At 44.7% G+C, this 23,640-nt stretch overlaps 1 protein-coding gene across 2 annotated transcripts in view; it reads right to left on the bottom strand.

Annotated features, from left to right (window-relative positions):
- Positions 1 to 16,538, bottom strand: part of LOC147637932 (phosphatidate phosphatase PAH1-like) — a 60,096-nt gene extending 43,558 nt beyond the window's left edge. The window contains exons 1-3 of one of the 2 annotated variants that reach the window (XM_086799774.1): positions 16,033 to 16,538; positions 14,009 to 15,942; positions 13,846 to 13,919 (exon numbers count right to left, since the gene is read on the bottom strand). In XM_086799774.1, the coding sequence (XP_086655900.1) occupies positions 13,846 to 13,919; positions 14,009 to 15,742 (1,808 nt within the window). In that variant the 5' untranslated portion in view covers positions 15,743 to 15,942; positions 16,033 to 16,538. The remainder of the gene's footprint in view (positions 1 to 13,845; positions 13,920 to 14,008; positions 15,943 to 16,032) is intronic. The other variant, XM_086799775.1, reaches the window with a different exon arrangement.
- Positions 16,539 to 23,640: the final 7,102 nt, after the last annotated feature.

Raw genomic sequence — 23,640 nt, 5'->3', positions numbered from 1 at the left:
TTTTGGAGGACGCCGTGTTTTTGCAGAAAGGAGGGGCTGGTTTTTCATGAACATAGACATCATGTCGATGGCGTTCAACTGATGGAACTTTCAGCTTCTCTTTGCTTTGGGTCGGGACTGTTTTGGAATGGGTTTATGGACTGTTTCGTGGCAGTTCATGTGGCTATGAACATGAGCAATGCTCGGGACTGTTTTGAGATCAGTTTGAGGACTGTTTATGGGCTGTTTTTGTTTGGTAGCAAATTCAGCTATGTGCATGGATTATTGGCTGCAAGTACAAGGTCACCTGGTAGTGTTTCTTGGCATGGGAGTGAAGCAAGCTCGCATGGCTGCGTGCTCATGGAGCAGATTGTTTTCTTCCTGCTAGAAAGGAACAGAGGGACCTATAGCTATGGGCATCTCTATGTTTCCAGATGTTTCGTGAGGGAACAAGTAACTAGATGAATGCCGTTGTTGGCACTGTTGTTGAATGGTGCCATGAATGGTTCTGTATGGAAACAGGACAGAAGTTTCAAAGGGAAACAGGCCTAAGGGTTTCATGTGGAAACAGGTCGTAGGTTTCTCGAGGAAACATGTTTTTGGGTTTCTCCAGGAGATAGGTCACATGCAGGCAGAAGGTACAGGAATGGACACATGTTTGGTACAGCCTTGCTACTGATTGGGCAGCGGACAGAGAATCCATGACAGAGATGGATAGTACCCTTGGAAGGTAGAGAGGGTTGGTACAGGTGTGTCGACTGTATGGTATGCTGTGCTGTGATACGAGTTCTCTTTTGAGAGACAGTTTGGGAGTCTGTGTTGTGATGCAGAAGCACTGGATGTGTCAGGGTGTGATGCTGTTCATAGGGTGAGAGGCTATGGATGGTTGTGGCAGCCCTGATCGTGGGAGAAGACTTCTGTATGCAAGACTCAAATGTGTGGAAGTGTTTTGATGTGAACAATGGCTGGACTTATTTGTGGATGCCGAGTGGACAAGAACCATGATGCAGGTTCTTTGCAGGCTTCAGGGGTTCTACTGTGACGGCTGAGTTTCCAGCCTTATTGTAATCAAAGCTCTTATAATCAATTAAAGAAATACCGCAAGGGGCACCACTGCGTTTTGGGGCCAATCGGTGTCCGTGTACTGTTTGCAGGAGCACTCTAGCTCCCCCTGTTTGTTTTCCTTTTCTAGGTCCTCAATGGCATTGAAGTGTTTTATGTGCGAGTGTTTGTTTCACCGCCCTTCAGGCCGGTTTCAATGTGCATCTTTCTCCATCTTTTGATTCTTTGATCCCCGCCCCGTACATGGAAGTGAGTTTCTATCGAGCCCTTCGTGGTTGTTTTTAGCCCTTCGAGGTTGGTTTTTTTGGTTAGCTAATAGAAGAATCCTTTTCTCGGGGAAAATAAATAAATATTGCCGACCCTTGCTAGTTGTCGACTCACATCTACTGCTGCCGATTGAAAGATATATGCTGAAATCTAAATCTGCAGCCAACACAATGCTAACTTGATGATGATGCATGTATGCACCTAATATTGTTGCCTGGATCAGGGCTGAATGCAGATCTGGGATTACCCATGGCACTGCCTTGTCGATGACATCCCCTCCTGCTAAGCTTAATGATGAGAATCCAACTATTTCTGTCTTTGACTTTGGATGACTCATCATCCCTTGACTACTCTGGGATTCCAAATTTGTCATACTTCTTCTTAACTAAATCTCCTCTTTAGCCTCAATTCCACTCCATGACTCTGCATCTGTTCCAATGTTGTCCCCTTGCATGCATACCCTTGTCCCTGAGTGCACTAACTTATGGTTGATGATTGAGGTTGATCAAGGCACCTAATTGAGGCTGCCGCTCCTGCTCCCGGGGAGCCACTGAGGTACTCCTTTGAGGACCTATCTTCCAGGCTAACTACTGAGGATTCACCTAATGCATGCCTGGCCTTCCTGATGCTTCTAACTGCTTGCATTTACCTTGCGTGGATTTGTACACCCCTTACGACAATGCCCTTGAGAACTATGACAACAACCTTATAGTGCAAGTGTGATGCTCTTGGGGTGGAGGTTGGTCCTTGCGCGATGAAGGTAGGGTGAGTGTGGCTTACTAGTCCTTGCAGGACTACTAGCCCAGGTATAGGAACTTTAAATATTCTGGTGTGAAGCTGTGGGACCTGCAGTGCTTGGTGATGTAGCTGCACCTGATGCTCTGATACAAATGTGACAGGGCGGAAGCCTTCATGCTTTAGCAACCTACTGTGACGCTTTCCTCTAAAGAGGCGGAGTATCAAGCAGCTTGCTATGCTGCATGTGAGGCGAATTGGTTGGCGAGATTAGTGGGAGAACTTGGCGTTCCCCCTACCGGATCTACTCTTCTTTGGTGTGACAATCAAAGTTGCATTCCCATCACCAAGAACACTATGTTTCATGCTCGCACGAAACACATTGAGATCCAGTATCACTTTGTTTGTGAACGGGTTCTTGCTAGAGGTTTGCATTTGTAATACTGTCCTTCAGCAAAGAATGCAGCAGATTTGTTCACCAAGTCAGTGTCTCAGGCTTCCTTGGCTCCTCATCTTCAGCTTCTTGGAGCTGGTTCAGCATCCAATGTTGAGAGGGGGTGTTAGCATTTCATCCCTGTATGCTGCCCATATTTTAGCCCATCTTTGTTCCCTTTCTATGGCCCTTGATTATGGGATGGCCACCTTATTTTTTCCCCATTTTTCCCTTATTTTCTGGCATTTTTCCCAAGTCGGGTCTTCAGCTCCAGTCAGCCAAACCCCAGCCCCTTACCTATATATAGGTGGGCAGCAGGCTGGCCTCTCCCATTCCATATGTTCATTAGTTGAGTTTGTGTGGTTCATGTGTTGACACACTTGCTCCCTTTTGTATCCTTCACTTATGAGACAACTAGGTCTCTTGCTCGGGATTGTATTCAATGCAGTATATTCAGCCTTTTGGCTTCATCTCTCTCTCTCTCTTCAGTTTCAGTTAGTTGTTTAGTTGTTTTTAGCTTTTCTTACACAGACATTGTATCAGATCCACCAATTGTTGTAACCTTTTTGGTCTCATAGGTCATTTCATTTCTCTGTTGTAACCTTTTTTGGTCTCATAGGTCATTTCTTTGAGGCAGCAGACCAACGCATACTGGGGAGATACATTCTAGACATACAGCGCCACAGAGAGACATTATTACAGGCTCAGACAGCTCCAGAGGGGGGGCGACACAGATTACTACATTTTTTCAGAGATCCACACCCCTCCCAGCCCCTACACGGCAGGGAATTACTCTCCAGAGAGCAGAGACACTTAGAGCCCGCAGGAGACAGAGGACACCTGGCTTTCGGACACCACGCCTATACCAGAGAGAGATGACAAAGATCAGAGCTCAGTTTCACAGAGAGGGTGCGGAGCGGCTGGCTCGCTTCAGAGCACACCCAGGCATGTTCTTCAGGGAGCTGTGGACACCCCCTTCACTGATGTATACCATTTTATATCCCCAGTATGGTACAGGATGGAGCTAGCTAGGTTGCATATCATGATTGTATACTCCATGCATATAGCTTTGCATTCTCCTAGTAGTAGAGCTCCATCCCCTGCACACCCAGATTCAGCTTTTTTATTCAGTACTTTTTCATTTTGTCAGGATGACAGAGGATACCCCATACAGGTACTCCGATTTGTCTCATAGGCCGAGTTCGGTCTTTTGGAAGACGTTAATAAAATCTCTCTCTCTCTCTCTCTCTCTCTCTCTCTCTCTCTCTCTCTCTCTCTCTCTCTCTCTCTCTCTCTCTCTCTCTCTCTCTCTCTCTCTCTCTCCACAGTGCAGGGAATTACTCTCCAGAGAGCAGAGACACTCAGAGCCCGCAGGAGACAGAGGACACCTGGCTTTCGGACACCACGCCTATACCAGAGAGAGATGACAGAGATCAGAGCTCAGTTTCACAGAGAGGGTGCGGGGCGACTGGCTCGCTTCAGAGCAGACCCAGGCATGTTCTTCAAGGAGCTGTGGACACCCCCTTCATGGACGTATACCATTTTATACCCCCAGTATGGTACAGGATGGAGCTAGCTAGGTTGCATATCATGATTGTATACATACTCCATGCATATAGCTTTGCATTCTCCTAGTAGTAGAGCTCCATCCCCTCCCCCACTCATTGTACTTATTGCACACCCAGATTCAGCTTTTTAGTTCAGTACTTTTTCATTTTGTTGGGATGACAGAGGATACCCCACACACGTACACTGATTTGTCTCATAGGCCGAGTTCGGTCTTTTGAAAGACGTTAATAAAATCTCTCTCTCTCTCTCTCTCTCTCTCTCTCCTCTCTCTCTCTCTCTCTCTCTCTCTCTCTCTCTCTCTCTCCTCTCTCTCTCTCTCTCTCTCTCTCTCTGCCTGCATTCCCACCCTTCTCTTCGCTTCACTGCATTTCGCCCCCTTCGCCCCCTTTCCCCACCCTTTCTCTTCGCTTCTCTCTCTCTGCCTGCATTTCGCCCCTTTCTCTTCGCTTCACTGCATTTCGCCCCTTTCTCTTCGATTCTCTCCTCCCCACCGCCTTCTCTCTCTTCGCCCCCTTTCCCCACCCTTTCTCTTCGCTTCTCTCTCTCTACCTGCATTTCGCCCCTTTCTCTTCGATTCTCTCCTCCCCACCGCCTTCTCTCTCTTCGCCCCCTTTCCCCACCCTTTCTCTTCGCTTCTCTCTCTCTGCCTGCATTTCGCCCCTTTCTCTTCGATTCTCTCCTCCCCACCGCCTTCTCTCTCTTCGCCCCCTTTCCCACCCTTTCTCTTCGCTTCTCTCTCTCTGCCTGCATTTCGCCCCTTTCTCTTCGATTCTCTCCTCCCCACCGCCTTCTCTCTCTTCGCCCCCTTTCCCCACCCTTTCTCTTCGCTTCTCTCTCTCTGCCTGCATTTCGTCCCTTTCCCCACCCACCTTTGCTCAGGCCCCCAAGGCAGCAACATAACTCTCCCCTACATCTGTAGCTGAGCATCTTGTAGGTCGCATTCTCTGAGTCTCCCCCAAAGGGGAGAGGGTACCCTTGAGGGGGGGACTCGTTCCACCAACAGCCCTCTCCTTTATCAGCAGCAACACATGGAAAGTAAGAAGTCTTTTGCCTCAGTCACCGCTTCACGATTACCGCCCATTCCTCCACCCGTGAGCAAGCCGACACCATGGGAAGCCTACCTCATGCAAGAACTGAAGAAACTCCAGGGAGAATTAGCAGCACTGAAACACGAGACTATCAAGAAAGATGAACAAATCAACGAACTGAAAGTGCAAGTGCAAGCCATGAAGACGAAGCAAGAGGAAGCACGAGAAGGACCCATACCTACAACACTACAAACAGAAACGACAAACCATGTTTCAAAGGTAAATTCAGTTAACTCACAAGATTTTGTTAAAGAAGTCGTATCAGCGGTCAAAGAAAAGGAACGAATGGAAAGTAACAAAAAGGTAATCAGAGTCGGTGGTCTTCCTCAAGGTTGGGATAGGGCAGACATAGCTCAAGAGCTTCGAGAAGACTACATATTAGATACAGATGTACTTACAGCACAACTGAGCAAAGTAGTCCCCTTCGTGGACTTAGGAGACCCTATCTCTATTATAGTAAAGGGTACACAGGCAAAAGTCTCCTATATGGACAACAATGAGAAAATAGCAGTGATGAAGCAAACAAGGTCTCTCCAAGGAACAAAGGTATGGATAGCTGATGAACTCACCCCGCTACAACTCAAGAACAAATCGACAGAGCTGAATAAAGTTAAAGAAGCAAGAAAGAATGGCAAATGGGCAATATCCAGAGGAGGACAAGCAATCATTAAAGAATTCCGTACCCCACCCCCCTCAAGAGCAAATCCATCCATGGATGAAATATAGCTATTTTTATTTTGAACCTCAATTTCGAACTAGATGCAATAGAACCCATTGTAACTTAAACTCTTAAGAGTCTTAAGAGTTCATTTTGAGTTTTTTTTTTTTCAGTTTTATGCCTCTTTGGCATCGATACCCAGAGTGGAATGTAAATGGATGTACCTGATCTGTCCCATAGGTCGGATTCGGCCTCCCGTGGACGTTAATATAACTCTCTCTCTCTCTCTCTCTCTCTCTCTCTCTCTCTCTCTCTCTCTCTCTCTCTCTCTCTCTCTCTCTCTCTCTCTCTCACATGCACACACATATACACACCTGCTCTCTCTCTCGCTCTCTCTCGCTTTCTTGCAGCAACCTTAGCGCCGCCTGACTGCCTGCGTGCGCGTACCACCCGCCTGCTTGCACCAATTGGAGTGCCGCCTGTGTGCGCATGCTTGCCCATCTGCGTGCGTATTCCAAGCCGCCTGCGTGATTGGTGCAAGGCTCTTGCGGCTAGCTTCTTCGCTCATGTGGACTGCGCAGCCACTCAAGCGCCACAGCTCTCAATCGCCACAGCTCTCGCTTTCCCGCCTTCTGCCATTTCGCCCGTCGCTTCAGAACCGGCCGTCTTGCGGCTAGCTTCTTCGCTCATGTGGGCTACGCAGCCACTCAGGCGCCACAGCTCTCAATCGCCACAGCTCTCGCTTTCCCGCCTTCTGCCCATTTTGCCCACCGCTTCAGAACCGGCCGGCCCGCTTTCCCCAGCCACCCTTGCTCAGGCCCCCAAGGCAACAACATAACTCTCTCTCTCCTCCCTGCCTGTGGGAAGGACTGCAGAGTGATCTGGAGGAATGGCCCCGAGTCTCCAAGAGAAACTCGAGGCCCTCGAGATGGCAATGAAGGCTCTAATCAAGGAGAACAAGAAGACATCCGATTCCAACCTCAATGAGGTGGAAAACAAACTACACCGGCACAAACTACACCGGCACATCATGGCTCTCGAAGCACGGGTCACGAACCTCGAACAAGAGAACACGGCACTCAAGGAGGAGGTGAGTGCATTGAAAGTGGTAATGGTAGCCATCAAGAATACTGAGAAGGAAGAAGGGGAAATCAATGACAACACTCTCACGGCCATCAAAGAAGAGATCTCCAAGGAGATCACAAAGGACATGGAGGGAAAGCTCGAAGCCAAGCAGTCAGGATGGGTTGAGGTGGTGAAGAAGAACATCCGTAAAGAAGTGAGGGAGGAGACTCAAAGGGAAGAACACCAAATCATTCACACCACCATTGAGGAGGAGAAGATGAGGCATGCCCGCCACCTCAACATTCGAGTCACAGGTATAGCCGAGACACCCAACTCCACTCCCGAGAAGGATGGACAGCTTCTATGCATGAAGCTTGGCTACAAGGAAGAGCACCCTCTCCCCTTCACCAAAGCATGGAGAGCCGGGAAAGACTCAACACGCAAGCGAGCCCTCATCCTACAGTTTGCAGGAGAGACGGAGAGGGTCACCTTCATGAGGAAGAGGGTCATACTAAGGGGGTTAGAGGGAGCTCCTGTTTTCTTGGTGGATGATCTCACGAGGATGCAGCTTGAGCATAGGAGAACTTGCATGCCACGAGTCTTACACGCAAGGAGAGAAGGCAAGAAGGCCTTCTATCGAGATGGTCAGGTCATCATTGATGGCCGGCCCATGGATTAGCGGTTTGGGGCCTATGGGACACAAACCAGGCCATTGACAGAGATACACATGGCAGTATGGAACTGTGATGGTTCCCTATGGGTGCAGCCTGGACGACTGGAGCATGTTATGGTGGGGAGAGACATCATACTTCTGACAGAGACACATCGGAGCCCAGAGAGGGCTACCTCGAGTAGAGGGATTCCAGTGGGAGTCAGCATACAGGAGGACCACACGCCAGGGTACCTCGAGAGGGTCGGGGGGAGTAGCAGTTCTATTCAGACGGGAGCTACAGGGGGACTGAGAGTGGTAGCACAGGATCCAGAGGCCAGATACATGTGGATCAGCTTACAGCTCTCCCAGGACAGGGTTATATACAAGCTTTATGTTACTTTTCTCCATCAAGATCCTCCTATGTCATTACAGAGGACATGCCACAGGAGGAGGAGACAGGAGCCTCGCCATACACTTGTCTGTTAGAGGAGATTATGCATTATTCTACACTAGGGGAAGTATTTCTTACGGGCGACTTCAATGCCCACACACAGAGCAAACAGTGTGAGGTGTATGACTATGATGACATGGAGATCCTCCACCCTATGGGATCTAGAGGAGATAGGGGCTAGTCGGGCATCAGAGGGACACTAGACCAGACAGAGGACATTATGGGGACCACTTACTAGAGTTGGGAGCCAGGCATCGTCTCGTTATTTATAACGGGATGCTATAGTGGCCGAGATCAGGAGGGCTGACAGCTTCCCACATGGGGGTCATACACGGACCGGAGGCACGTTTGTAGACTACATTATGGGGTCTTTGGAGGCATCCACAGCTTGTCACCTCATTCTCCATTCCACCCGTCCTATTGGGGCACATCATATATACTTGGCATTTTCACTAGCCGGATCACCAGTATCACCAGCCCCCCACATACCGACGCCACACACTACCATCTACTTCACACATGACATGGCAGACATATACACTGGCAGAGTAGAGGATGGGCTCTTACTCATGGATCCCCAGGCACCTATGGATACCATTACAGCCCAGCTGGCATCACTCCTACACACGGCTGCATTACAGAGCTTCCCACATCGTGTACACTCAGGAGAGCCTGCGAGACCTGGGACTATGCCCCAGAACAAATGGTATGATGACGAGTGCAGAGCCCTATACTCACGGCTCCGCATACAGAGAGCCTTGGGAGACATCACAGAGCAGGAGTCGAGGAGAGAGATGAGGAGACTTACTCGCCGCAAAAGGCGGGCCTTCGCAGAGATACAGGAGCTAGAGATCTTTCATTTCTTCATGAGTAGAGATAGCCCTGTCTCATGGTGGCACTTCAGAGAGCCTCGGACACCGACACCTATTGCAGACCCACAGACATGGCACACATATGCAGAGGGCCTATACCACGCCCCACAGCAACCACCTATACCTCAGCCACATGAGCCTCGACCTACCACAACTAGCTTCTTTACCCACTCGATGGTACAAGAAGCTATCCACCGCCTACAGCATGGACGGGCCGCCGACCATATGGGCCTGCAGGGTGAGCATCTCATATATGCAGTAGATTCTTTAGCTCCTTTTCTTGCACACCTGTTTAACAGGGCACTAGCGGAGGGTTTGCCTGCGGAGTGGACGATGCACACCATTGTGCCGATTCACAAATCAGGGGATATGCTCGATTCGAGCAACTACAGGACGGTTATGGTTGGCCACGTGCTGGCCAAACTCTATGGCACAGTGCTGGAGCAAGAGCTTAGCTTATATGCTGAGCGAGCAAGTTTACGCTCATCAAGGCAGGCAGGCTTCAAGAGAGCTTTCTCTACCACTGACCATGTATTCACTTTGAGATGTATGATTGATCAGGCCAGAGTGAGGAAGAGAAAGCTCTATTGCTGCTTTGTGGATTTCCGCAAGGCATTTGACACAGTACCACAAGAGAGGCTATTTCAGCGCCTGCAGTCTCTTCACATACCAGCAGATATGACATGGGGCATCTATGCATTATATGAGCAGGTTTTTGGGCGAGTCAGATGTCCAAGAGGTATGTCCGAGATTATTGCTAGCACCATTGGTGTGAAGCAAGGATGCCCACTTTCCCCCACGCTATTTGGGTTATACATTGATAAGGTGGCTGACTTCATTACACGGGGAGGCGGAGATGGAGTTGATTTAGCAGATACCTCAGTACATATTATGCTCTATGCTGATGATATTGTATTAGTGTCTGAGTCTCCAGGTGGTCTACAGCAGCATCTACATGCACTCGATGATTTCTGCACACAGAGGGGTCTTACTGTGAACCTTGGGAAAACGAAGGTTATGGTCTTTCATACATCGAGACAAGGCAGGAGTCAGCTGACATTCACTCTCGCAGGACGCCAGGTGGAGGTGGTGACATCATACATGTACCTAGGGGTTACCTTCTATGCAGTAGCCACACGCTTCACCATGGGTTCAGCAGCCAGAGCTAGATTGACACGGGGATATGCAGCATTGGCTATGCTAGAGAGACAGTGCCACCAAGCGCATTTTCAGGAGCCTTGGACAAAGGGGTGGCTATTTGACACATGAGTTTCATCACACCGATTGGAGATTGAGACTGGCAGAGCAGCACGGATCTCCCGAGAGGAGAGGGTATGCAGATTGTGTAGAGAGGAGGTGGAGAGTGAGGAGCATTATGTATGCAGATGCAGAGCATATACAGCCATGAGAGAGAGAGATCACATTTTATTCAGAGAGCCACATTCCCTACGCCAGATCTTTGAGGCAGCAGACCAGCGCATATTGGGGAGATTCATTCTAGACATAAAACGCCACAGAGAAACATTATTACAGGCTCAGACAGCTCCAGAGGGGGGGCGACAGACACATTACTACATTTTTTCAGAGATCCATCCCCCTCCCAGCCCCTACACGGCAGGGAATTACTCTCCAGAGAGCAGAGACACTTAGAGCCCGCAGGAGACAGAGGACACCTGGCTTTCGGACACCACGCCTATACCAGAGAGAGATGACAAAGATCAAAGCTCAGTTTCAGAGAGAGGGTGCGGAGCGACTGGCTCGCTTCAGAGCACACCCAGGCATGTTCTTCAGGGAGCTGTGGACACCCCCTTCACTGATGTATACCATTTTATACCCCCAGTATGGTACAGGATGGAGCTAGCTAGGTTGCATATCATGACTGTATACTCCATGCATATAGCTTTGCATTCTCCTAGTAGTAGAGCTCCATCACCTTCACCACTCATTGTACTTATTGCAAACCCAGATTCAGCTTTTTAGTTCAGTACTTTTTCATTTTGTTGGGATGACAAAGGATACCCCATACAGGTGCTCCGATTTGTCTCATAGGCCGAGTTCGGTCTTTTGGAAGACGTTAATAAAATCTTTCTTTCTTTCTTTCTTTCTCTCGCACTCTTAGTTCAGCACATTCTAGTACTCCCTTTGCTTCCGCTCTACGCACACTCTATCAAAGACAAGGTACACCCGATTAGGTCCCAAATCCACCAACGATGGTGTATTTGCTTTATTGAATGATGAGAAAAAGACTGACTTTGTGATAACCTTCCTTGGCTGTAAACCTGCAGCCTGAAAATGACCTGGTTCTGACCTTCAAGTTCACCTTCGTGTCAGGAATTCCCTTGGCTGTCCTGGTCCTTGAATACCTTCAGCACTTTGTGAATATTGAGATGAATAATATATATACCGAGATGAATCCAAGAACATGCCCAAATTCACCTTTTAGGAACATGCATGTTATATACTCATGGTAGTTCATGGTAGTCAACCCACGAGACTATATAACTATCAACTCCATTATGCATAGTATGGACTAGATACTACGACATCCCCACTAATGACTAATTAGCCCATGCTTTTATACCTCTCATGGATGCTGGTCGTGGGGTTCTAAAACAGCAGTCGGCCTGTTTTAATATGCTCCATGACTTGTTTATCAGCCTAATAAAAGGCGCCTTTGTCCAATCTGTTGGCTGCCTTGGATCTGGTGCTGGTCGCCTGCTGGACTAGCCTTCCATGGCAGCCGCCTGGCTGTGAAGCCTCAAGGGCTGGCCGACTGGCTGCCTGGCTGCCTAGGGGCTACAGCCCCTTAGCTGGCTGCTATGCTGCCCAAGCCTCCTAAGGGCTGGCCAACAAGGCCAATGCCCTATAAGGGCTAGCCACTATGCGCTATGGGCCTTATGGGCCAAAGGTATGGCCCATGGGCTGCCCATATGGCCCAAGTAGTACCACCCTACACTCTATGCACCTACATGCAACTACAAGCTTTCCTCAAATGCCTAGCATCTGGCTACAAGCCTAATGTCCGGAACACCTGTCATCATTCCAGAGAGTGACTCTCAGTATGGACTGGAACTCTTTCATGTGCAGGACCTGCACACCTGACCAAGACCATGTACAAGACTTGTACACCTGACCTTGGATGCTTAGAGTGGAACCCCGATACCAAATTGGACGAGAGCTTCTTGATGAGGCTGTTGAGCTCATGTTTGCAAAGGACTCTTTAGGAGGCAGGATTGTGTATCTTGTGGTTTCTGCAGCATGCGAAGGATCTTGGACTCTTTTACACAGGAGGGGGATTGATGGATGGAGTCAAACTCCACGGTCGGAGTGACTCAGATTGGGGAGGAGAGCCAGACACGAGGACCTTGACATCAGGCTACAATTTTTCCCTTGGCTCAAGAGCAGTTTTATAGAGCAGTAAGAGGCAGTCATCTATTGCCTTGTCGTCGACAGAGGCAGAGAACCGGGTTGCTTGTGGTGCTCCTTACGAGGTAGTGAGGTTGCAGAGGTTACTTGGCGAGATTGGGTTTCCACTGGTGGAACCCATGGTCATCCAGAGGCATTTTGTTCGTGAAAAGATCATTGCTGATGACATCTTACTAGAGTTCTATTCAACATAGGACAATGTGGTGGACCGCTTCACGAAGTCTCTATCTCAGGCTTTGCTCCGACGGCACTCCAGCTCACTGGGGTTGGGTCCACGTCCAGGAGCTAAGAGGGGGTGTTAGCAATCATCTCCTATCTGTATATTTACACCAGCCTCAAGGGCCTCTGTTGTGGGTGTGCCCACCCGATTTAGGTGTTTTCTCATTTTTCCCCACTCTCCATATTTTTCCCTATTTTTTATGTAGTGTGGAGGGCTGTCAGCTGCCCACCTACCTCTGTGTGGTATCCAACATGTCTGTTAGAGCTAGCTGACTCAGGTACTGCTGGCCGACAGGATTTTCTGCAGCCGACTAGGAGCGATGCTGGTCGGGTACCTCCAGGTGGCTGTCGACTGTCTCTACAACAGGCCGACTGCTTGTAGGGGCCATATAAAATGGCCCCTTGGCCCCCCACTCATTGTATTCGGTATTTCACAATTCCTAGTGTATATAGTAGAGTTACACGCCTCTCTCTCTCTCTCTCTCTCTCTCTCTCTCTCTCTCAGATTTTGTCTTCATCTCCACTGCATATTCTAACAGCTGCGTACCTCTGCACTTACATTTACGCTTAGTATAGTTCTTGATTAATTTTTTTAGGCAGATGCAAATTTGTGCAAGTCTTGTTGGATAAACTTCTAGTCATATGTACCCATTGACATCTCTGATCTTGCCCGAATTGGAGGTGATTGAATTGAAAGGTAGTTTAGGTTTCTCTTTCCAATGTATGTAGTTTTTTGATGATTACACTACTCAATCTTTCTATTATGAAAATGTAGATTTGGAAGGTCTCTATAGCTTTCTCAAGGCTTACTGCATACGCTAACATGTATGTTTTTTTTTAATTTCATTGGGACTCACCTCTACGTCCACCAACTTTTGTTTACTATGATAATAATGACTTTTCATTGGGACTCAAATGATTTTTTAGCACCTCTAAGTCCACCAACTTTTGTTTACTATGATAATAATAACTTGAAAAAAAATATTAGTATATATCTATATATTTTTTCGGTACTAGATGTTACGTTTTTATAAAAAAAATACACGTGGATAAAGGTGGTATGGTACCCCTTCATTTGTCGAGAGGAAATAGGATGTACCTTCCATCAACAAGACACATTTTTTTCACACATTTTCCCAAAAGCAAGTCTATTACAACAAGTTTAAGCAGAATATTTAAAAATTACAAATTCGTTATGTTTTTAAAAAAAATCAAACTCTTACCATGTGTAGGTGCATGCTAACCAAGCACACTTTAGTGATGTCATGTCTTTTCGAATTTATTCACCCTCTTATTTTGAAAAATATAAATCATCCTTGTGCTGAAGGCTCGATTATAAGACTCGTGTTAATCGTGAAGTTGTACTTACTTTGTGATGGTTCCATCAACATCAGAGATCACAATCCTAGTGTTCCATTTCCATAGATATATATGAGCATCCACCTGCGCATTTAGCAACGATAGACTTTCAGTCAAATTTCCCATGCTTTGGATCTGCACTATACAAAACTGATTTAAAAAAGCAATTATACCTGTGCTTTTCCAAGAACTCTAGGGAAAGTAAAAGTCACTTTGTTTGGACCCTCCTTAAGTTTTAGAGATTCAATCTGCGCTGATGTTGGGACATAGGTGCGCAATTTTGGTTTTTGCGGCCACTCATAGTAGCCATTCTTCCTTAGGATCTCCTCTGTTAAAGGACTTCCAATTGCTATGTTTGTGGCTGCCAATAACGCTTGCTTTGTAACAGTGGCTTCAGATACGGGAGCCTTATCAGCTCTTGACCTCCTGAATGAAAGAGGCCACATGGTCCACCTAGATGGAGGAGGAACTACAGCAATAGTTGGAATTTCTGCATCTTTGCTTCCTTCTGGAGCAGATCCTTCCTCCACCTTGCACACTATTTCTTTGTCCAGCATTACATTATCAGTGCTTGTATGCCCACTACCTTCCTCTACTAGAAGGCTATTATCCTCAGAAATGGCAATGACAACTTTACTTGTGTCTTCATTCACCAGACCATCAGACATCCAAACAGATGAATCAACCTGTTGAGCATTTCTTTCATCTGTCACGCCTGATTTCCAGCTATCATCATCAATGCATACGCCTAAAACCGAGGCCATGTTGAGTGCATCCTTCACCTCTTTTTCTTCTTCAGCTGTTATAACCTTGTAATCATTCCAAATTATTTCATCCATAGCTTTCACATCAGAGTTTTCAAGGTCATCGAGTACACATGCTGCTTCCGCTCCTGATTCTGAAATTGGTGCCTTCTCAAATCCAAACCAATCTTCTGCTATCGCACTCTTAAAGTTACAAAACACTGCATCATCTGTTGCTAATAGACTCAGGCTATCACCATCAGTGCATGCATCTGCAGTCTCCGTATTTAAAACTCCATTATCTGCCACTAATAAACATGGGCTACCTCCATCATGGCATGCACCTTCCGCATCTGCCTCAATGTTGAAAACCTGCTGTGATCCAGATCTTTCTTCTTTCACCAACTGATCCAGAAAAATATCCTCCGCCTCTGCCAAACTCGAATTAACACCATCACTGCTTATGACAGAAGCTTTCACTTCTAAGCGGATACTGGGTGCCTCCCACAAGTCTAATCTTTCTTCTGCTGCCACAGAAAATGAGCCAGCAGCATCCATTGAATTTAAGTTACTCCTTGGATCTGACAACTCAGCTGCTCCACAATCACAGCTATCACCAGAGACTATGCTTGATGGTTCCCACATTGCTGATGGGCCTTCCCGTGGCAAATCCCCTAGCAGACCTCTCACCTGATTGGTACCATTTGCCGCTATACTTGCATCTGAGTCAGCACCAGCCATGTACTGCACTTCAGATCTTTCTTCCAGTGTCACACTCTTCAAGCTAGCAGAGCTTTTTGTTTCCCCATCTTCCTTTGTATCATCTGCTTTTGTTTTGCCATTTTCCTTTGTGTCGTCCACTGATGTTGATGCACTCGGTAAAGCCAGTATAGCATCCTCCAGTTCCTTTTCGAAATAGGCTTCACCCTTGTTGTTCAGAAGCATGTAAAAGTCGGCTCCAACACCATTAACAGAGATGTGTACAATCTTCTCCTTTCTTTTCAGGACACCCTGAAAATCACCACACTTCACATACCAAGGGGAACTTTTGAAGGTGCCATCCTCTTGCTGCACCACAATGATGTCAACCGCACCCTGAAAAGGCCCAGCCACAGCATATACACCCTGTGAAAAATAGCTGCCCAGCATCCCAAATGTATACATTTTGACACCACATCAAGCCCTCTGGCAAGCTTTCACCACTTGGACTTGTCCATAGTAGCTGCTCAGCTTCACATGGAGCTGCTTCTATTGTAGGCCACGATACATGCCCAGGAAAAGAAAACAGTCAACAAGCTCCGGTATTGTCTTCAAGCATACAGCTAATGGTTGTGTCCTTCTTTGTAAACCCACAGCCCCACGGTCTTTTAACACAAACAAGCATATGTATAGAATCAACACCCATGTCAGAAATTTCGGGAAAAGGTAGATAAAAGCAATCCGGAGTAACGTACCTTGTCAGATTGTAGGCTGATGGAATGCTGTGGTAGATGCCGTCGTGCTACGGGGTCCACAAGATTTCCGTACAAACCCGTACGAGCAGTGCAAGCAGAGAAACCAGCTAGGGTTTGCGCAGATACTTTGTTGTAGCGTAGGAAGCCGGGATCAAAGAATGAAAGAACAAGATATGCAACAGTTTTGGGGTAGAACAAGAATGTGAGCTTGCTTGTGCGAGCTACAGCAATGGCGACGCAAAAGGAAAATGCACTCTGATCTTCACGAGGTTAGGGTAAGGTGAGGGCGGCAAGAATATCCTTGTGAAAACGCTATGGCGACGATGGAGAGGGTCGGATGTGTGAAGGGCTTCGAGATGGCGAGACAGATTTACTTGTAAAGCGAAGGCTATGGTGATGGTGAGGGTGAGGGGGAATGAAATTTCACTCTGCTGCATCAGCACATCAGCACGACGGGTGGACCGGCCACCTCATCACGCCTATCCATGGTTTTTCGCCACGTATCTTGTACCCCAATGTTTTGCACGTTTCGTAATACACGTGGCTTTATCATGCCGTGCTCGAAAACAATGGTTTTTTTACCCCTTAAAATTGAAGGCAATGCTTAGGCTTGAGAGAGCCTAAGCTAACCGGGATTTAGACTTGAAAATCACTAGAAATCATCTAAATGTCGAGATTTGAAATGAAAATACATAAATTTCATCCCTTAAAATTAAAGACAACGTCAAATTCCAACTAGGATTTTTGAACTTTAGTAGCCGAGAAAATTACTATAAACCAGGTTATGTGAGCAATGATAAACCCTTGAGAGGCTGCCTTATCTCAAACGTTTTTCACTTTTGAACATATTTTTCTTCTCTCAATGTTCATCCGAATGAACTACAAAGAGATTGTATATATGAGCCAGAAGTAAGGCAATACAAGACGAGAGAGAGAGAGAGAGAGAGAGAGAGAGAGTTGTTATAAAGTAAGCTCCTATTGTTGGAGCTTACTTTACAAGCTTCGATGGAAGAGAGATTGTTGTGAAGTAAGCTTGAGGGTGACCTGTATGTCTCTCTTTCGAACGAGTCTAGAGGCAACCTCTGTCTCCCTCTCTCACATGTCACAAGTTACAACTACCTCTCTAGGGGGACCCGGCCATGGGATTGTTGCGCTTTAAAAAACACATAGAGGAAGGCATCGATGTAGGCGAGAGGAGCCTCAAGCGGGCGGAAGGAGGTGGAGGGATAACTAGCCTTCCCAAATAAAAATTTGTTATAAAGTAAGCTCCTATTGATGGAGCTTACTTTACAAGCTCCAATAGAAGAGAAATTGGTGTGAAGTAAGCTCTAATAGGAGTGTGTGCTAGAATAGGTATACCATGAATATGTAAGTGTGTGAGTATTCATGCAAAGGCTAGAAATGTGTGTGGAGAGAGAAAGAGAAAAGAAAGGGAAGGGGGGGATTGAAGTTGTCAAAAGGAATAGCGATAATCATTAGAAACGCGATAGTAATCACCATAATCAATCCCACCCAAACCTCCCTCCTTTCTCTTTCTCTCAGGATAAACTAGTTGTGATTCAACTTGCCCTTTGAAAATGACTTCATGAAAATATTTACTTTCTTCTCCTTTATACAAATAAGGATGTCATAAAATGACTATTTTATCATAGAACTTCCTAACCGTTGAGATGGGACTTTTGTAAACTTATGCCACAACATTCTCTTCATACTCTTTGCCTTATGCAAACAAAGGTTAGGAACATTATTTTTAACAAGTCAATTTCATGAGAAGATTGAATTAAAATATCATCCATGATATTGACAAATAATTAAGACAAGTTTGGTGATATAGATTTGCATATAGATTGTAACACCATGAATGGTGATACATACATTGCATATAGATTGTAACACCATGAATGGTGGTGGGTCCTACTAATATATGTGGTGATAGATGTTGTACGATTGATTATATTTGGTTGCCCATGTGTGATGATATTAGTGGCCTTGATTCAAAGGTTATTAGGTGAATTTTGGTGAATGTAAATGGCTTAATAGATGTGACAAGCTATAGAGATCGATGAAGTCATGGATGACATAAAGGAGAGTGTGTGAACTAATGTTCTTTTCAGCTGCAAATAAATGTACTTCAGCTCTCATTTCAAGATAAAGCATTTAATGCGATAGATTGATATGATTTGAGCTTGTTTTGCTAAGCTTTTTAAATTAATTGTCAATTGTCTTTATTATCCAATTATGAGGTTGATTATTACCCAATTGTGAGGTTGATTATTTGTTTTGATCGTCTCTAGCATATAGGGTTTTCAATAAAGGCACCTACGGTAGGATTAGTGCTAATCAAAAAATTAAGATTAGGGAAAATTTACTACTCTCCTTCTCTTCACCAATTTCTCATTAAAAAATCCTTTATCTTCATTGTAGAGCATTAGAGAGAGAGAGAGAGAGAGAGAGAGAGAGAGAGAGAGAGAGAGATCTTCCAATTCCTTGTGAGTTGAAGAGCGCAATAGACTCTCCACCAATCATTCAACTTTGAATTCCTCTTGTTGTTGGCATAGGTCCCTCTCATAACATCATGGGGAAAAAAATTTGCCAAACACTTTTCAAAAACGGTGAGCCATTTTCAAAAGTCTCTCCAAGATACATACATACATGCATATATCCATGCATACATAAATGTACACCAACATGCATGCATATATAGCTATACTCTCTCTCTCTCTCTCTCTCTCTCTCTCTCTCTCTCTCACACACACACACACACACACAATATGGTATATAGGTATGCATGTATACATATTATATACATATATGCATACTTACGCTCTCTCTCTCTCTCTCTCTCTCTCTCACACACACACACACACACACCCATCTTAGTTTACTCACAAGTTTCTCTTTAACCTTAGTATCATGCATTAGTTTTAAGAAATAAATAGCTTGAAGTTATTTCCCAACAAATATACGATATTAATTTTTTATATAATATTTTAACTTCATCATCTCAAAGATTTATTGACTATTTCATTAGTTATTAACTCTCTCTCTCTCTCTCTCTCTCTCTCTCTCTCTCTCTCTCTCTTCAAAATTATGGGGAGTATGCACAACGGAAGCAATAGTTGATGGCAAGATAGAACAACATATATGAGAGAGAGTAAGAACAGAAGATGTATAGAAAGCCTCTTGTATTACTTTCTATTTCAGCCACTCCAAAGTTGGCTTGACCTCTCCTTGTGAATATCTTGATTGTGTTACAAAAAGCGAGGCCTCTTGCCCTTTATATAGGGTCCACTAGGGTCCACCAAGGGCTAGGGTTGGGCCAACCCTAGATTCCTTTTCCACCCACATGCCCACTTTATTTGGGGTGTGTTCACACCTACATGACCTCTTTCTCTCACCCTTTATCACTTGTACATCATATATTTCAACACCCCCTCTCAATGCCACCATGGGACAATCCCAAACATGGAGCAAGGTGAGCATCAGACATACAAGAACAAAATGACCCCCTCTCAACCATGGGATAGATCAGGTAGCCTTTATAAATTAGGCTTTTACAAAAGTGATGAGTTATAGAGAAATGTGATTCACTCCCAATTCTAGCAAACATGCTTCACCCTTCAACTAGAAGAGTTGCTTATTATTTGAGGAACTTACAAAATTCCCCTCAGCCTTAGTAACATCTTTGGTACCATCTCTTCCATAGTCCCTTCGTGCACCACCCTTGTTGCTCCTTCGCTTTGATGAAACCATCTTCTTGCAAAAGACAATCTTCAAGTGGGATTTGGATGTACCATTCTTCATTACATTGGCTTCATTGGTTGCATCTTCATGCTTGTCCAATCCTTTCTTGTGGTGGTAGACACACTTCATGCGTACATGTCTCCTTCCAATCATGCTAACTTCCTTAGTCCAGCTGCCACATAGACTAACACATGGCTGCCACCCATGTTTTAATAGCTTATGCATATGCTTCTTAATATGCTTCTTGCTTCCACCTTCCATTTCATCATGATGTATAAATACATACACCAATGTGAACATTGATTTAGGAGAGGTCTTACCACTTGTTTATCAACACAAGGGCAGTGTCTAACTCTATTACAATACGGTAGATGACTTCCATGCACATGAGTTTATCAAAAAATTTAGGATCGGATTTCATGCATGATGCGTCAATTTGCTTGGTTTCAGAAATTGTGTATGCCTTGTACTTCCCAATCAGAACAACACAAATAATTTCTTCCTCCGCTTGCCTCGCTTGAGAGAAATGAGGGAAAAAAACCTTTGTGTGCTCGAGAAAACCTTAGAGCAAAAGGTTTAAGGAAAACCTTGGAAATAAAGATTTTAAGGAACACATTTGAAAGGTTACAAAGAACCTTATTATCCAGCAATGACTGTAGCATAGCAGCATGCCCATCTTGTGCACAGTGTACATGGTCAATATTTTACTACTTAAGAGGTAATTTGGCAAGGGAAAACGATACCAACATTAGCCTAAGCAACAACGCAACATGGAGCAACACATCATCTTCATTTTTTTAGAAAAAAAACACTACTTTCTAAGGTTTAAAAAACCTTAGCTTTTTTTATCAAAAGTTTTAAAAAACAAGATATTTAAAAATACCCTCTTATGGTGCTCTTGTAAACCGTTCTACAAGATTTTTCTTTAAACCTTTCTGGTTTTCTCTAAGAACTCAAAGGTTTTTTTCCTCATTTCTTTCAAGCTCCAGGAAAGTGGAGGAAGAAATTATTTGTGCCGGTCTCGCTTGGGAAGTGCAAGGTATGCACGATTTCTGAAACCAAGCAAATCAACGCATCAAGCATGAAATCCGATCCTAAATTTTTTTGATGAACTCATGTGCATGGAAGTCATCTACTGTATTGTAATGGAGTTAGACATTGCCCTTGTGTTGATAAACAAGTGGTAAGACCTCTCCTAAATCAATGTTCACATTGGTGTATGTATTTTTGCATCATGATGAAGTGGAATGTGGAAGCACGCAGCATATTGAGAAGCACATCCATAAGCTATTAAAACATGGGTAGTAGCCTTGTGTTGGTCTATGTGTGGTAGATGGACTAAGGAAGTTAGCATGATTGGAAGAAGACATGTACGCATCAAGCGTATCTACCACGAGAAAGGATTGGAGAAGCACAAAGATGCAACCAAAGAAGCCAATGTAATGAAGAATGGTACATCCAAATCCCCTTTGAAGATTGTCTTTTTTAAGAAGATGCTTTCATCAAAGCAAATGAGAAACAAGGGTGGTGTATAAAGCCACTATGGAATAGATGGTACCAAACATGTTACTAAGGTTGAAGGAAGTTTTGTAAGTTCCTCACATGATAAGCAGCTCTTCTAGTTGAAGAGTGAAGCATGTTTGTTAGAATTGGAAGTGAACCACATTTCTCTATAACTCATCACTTTTATAAAAGCCTGATTTATAAAGGCTACCTACCTTATAATCTATCCTGTGGTTGAGAGGAGGCCATTTTGTTCTTGTATGTCCAATGCTCACCTTGCTCTATGTTTGGCATTGTCCCATGGTGGCATTGAGAGGGGGTGTTGAAACATATGATGTACAAGTGATAAAGGGTGAGAGAAAGAGGTCATGAAGGTGTGAACACACTCAAATGAAGTGGGCATGTGGGTGGAAAAGGGATCTCGGGTTGGCCCAACACTAGCCCTTGGTGGGCCTTATATAAAGGGTAAGAGGCCTCACTTTTTGTAACACAAGTAACACAACACTTGAAGGTGAAGGTTAAGCCAACTTTGGAGTGGGTGAAATAGAAGGTAATATAGAAGCTTTCTATACATCTTGTGTTCTTGCTCTCTCTCATATGTGTTGCTCTATCTTGCCATCAACTATTACTTCCGTTGTGCATACTCCCCATAATTTTGACATGGTATCAGAGCAACATATATGAGAGAGAGTAAGAACAAGAAGATGTATAGAAAGCTTCTTGTATTACTTTCTATTTCAGCCACTCTTGACCTTCTCCTTGTGAATTTCTTGATTGTGTTACAAAAAGTACGGCCTCCTGCCCTTTATATAGGGTCCACCAACAAGGGCTAGGGTTGGGGGGCAACTCTAGATCCCTTTTCCACCCATATGCCCACTTTATTTGGGGTGTGTTCACACCTACGTGACCTCTTTCTCTCACCCTTTACCACTTGTACATCATATATTTCAACATCTCTCTCTCTCTCTCTCTCTCTCTCTCTCTCTCTCTCACACACACACACACACACACACACACACACACACACAATTATATAATATTAATGTATTTACGATTAATTATATGCAAAAAAAATATGAATGTATGATGTTAATTTATTTATGTTTAATGTAAACCAGTTAATAAGGCATTCACAATATAGGTCAATGTATATCCCTTTGGCTACCAATCTTGCATTCTTGTACCTACTCATAGATCCATTTAAATTTTGTACCCACTTGCATCAAATTGTCTTCTTGTCCCTAGGCAGAGGCACCAACTCCCATGTCTCCTTTGCACCCAATGTGAACATCTCTTCATCCATGGCATCTTCCTAATGTTTTTGTCTAAGTGCCACCTTCACATGTGGCATCTTCCTAATGTTTTTGTCTAAGTGCCACCTTCACATGTGGGCTCTATCTCTTATATTTCTTTGACCATATAAGAATATAATGATGGGATTTTGGGTTTCTTTTTGTAATGCTCTATCTTTTCCCCTTTACCTTGCTGACAGTGGGGAAGGGGGGTGGGGTGTTATGCTCCATCTTTCCCTCTTTACCCTTGTTAAACCTTGCTAGATACCTTTATGGCGTTGATGCCAGCCACCACATCATTTTCACCACCTTTGGGCCAAAGGCGTCGGAATGTATAGAATTCACTTGAAAATATGCTTTGTATATTTTATGCGTGTGCTCGTCGCTTGAGTATTTTATGCGTGTGCTCGTCGCTTGTATATTAAAGGCACACCGTAGAATTTTAGATGGAGGGTGCTAGTTTTAGAATAGGTGTTTACACTAGCTAGAGTGGCCAAATGAGCCCGAGAACCAAACTTTTAACCTTGGCCGCCCAAGAGTGTAAACCTTGAGGTCATCTACAAAACCTAAAATGTAACTCTCATGACTCATTCTTTTATGCTAATTCAATAGAGTTCTCTTCTTCTCTATCTACTATACTATGGACCGGATTTTCCCACTTGCCCAAGTGTATTCTAAACCCATCCTCAACTATTGCTATTGTTTTTAGTTTCAATCTTTTTTATGATTCTCCATTTAGTGTTTGAGTGCTTGTTTGTATTGTTCTGTGACTAGTCTATCACATTTCTAGTTATTACTATAACAATTCAGGATTTAGTCCTAGTTCAATCCTTTCTGAGATCGACCTTAAAGAATGCTAAAGGAATATGCCAAGTACTTCACCTTCCTTAGTGTGGCCTCTTTAGTTAAAATAGAGCCTTCTAGGTTAATTGTGAAAGTGAAACTAGTTTAAACAAAAAAACAAACAACAAACCAAAAATACCAAAAAAAAACACATAAGAACATAACCATCGCCATGTGCGATCTAGGTAGGAATTTTGGCTCTAAGTGATGAAGCCTTGGGATTCTA

The sequence above is a fragment of the Cibotium barometz genome, chromosome 6 (assembly GCF_041138505.1).
Source record: "Cibotium barometz isolate CiBa-2024 chromosome 6, ASM4113850v1, whole genome shotgun sequence".
NCBI lineage: Eukaryota > Viridiplantae > Streptophyta > Polypodiopsida > Cyatheales > Cibotiaceae > Cibotium > Cibotium barometz.
Note: the sequence above shows the minus strand (reverse complement) of the source record. Positions and strands in the feature narration are given on the sequence as shown.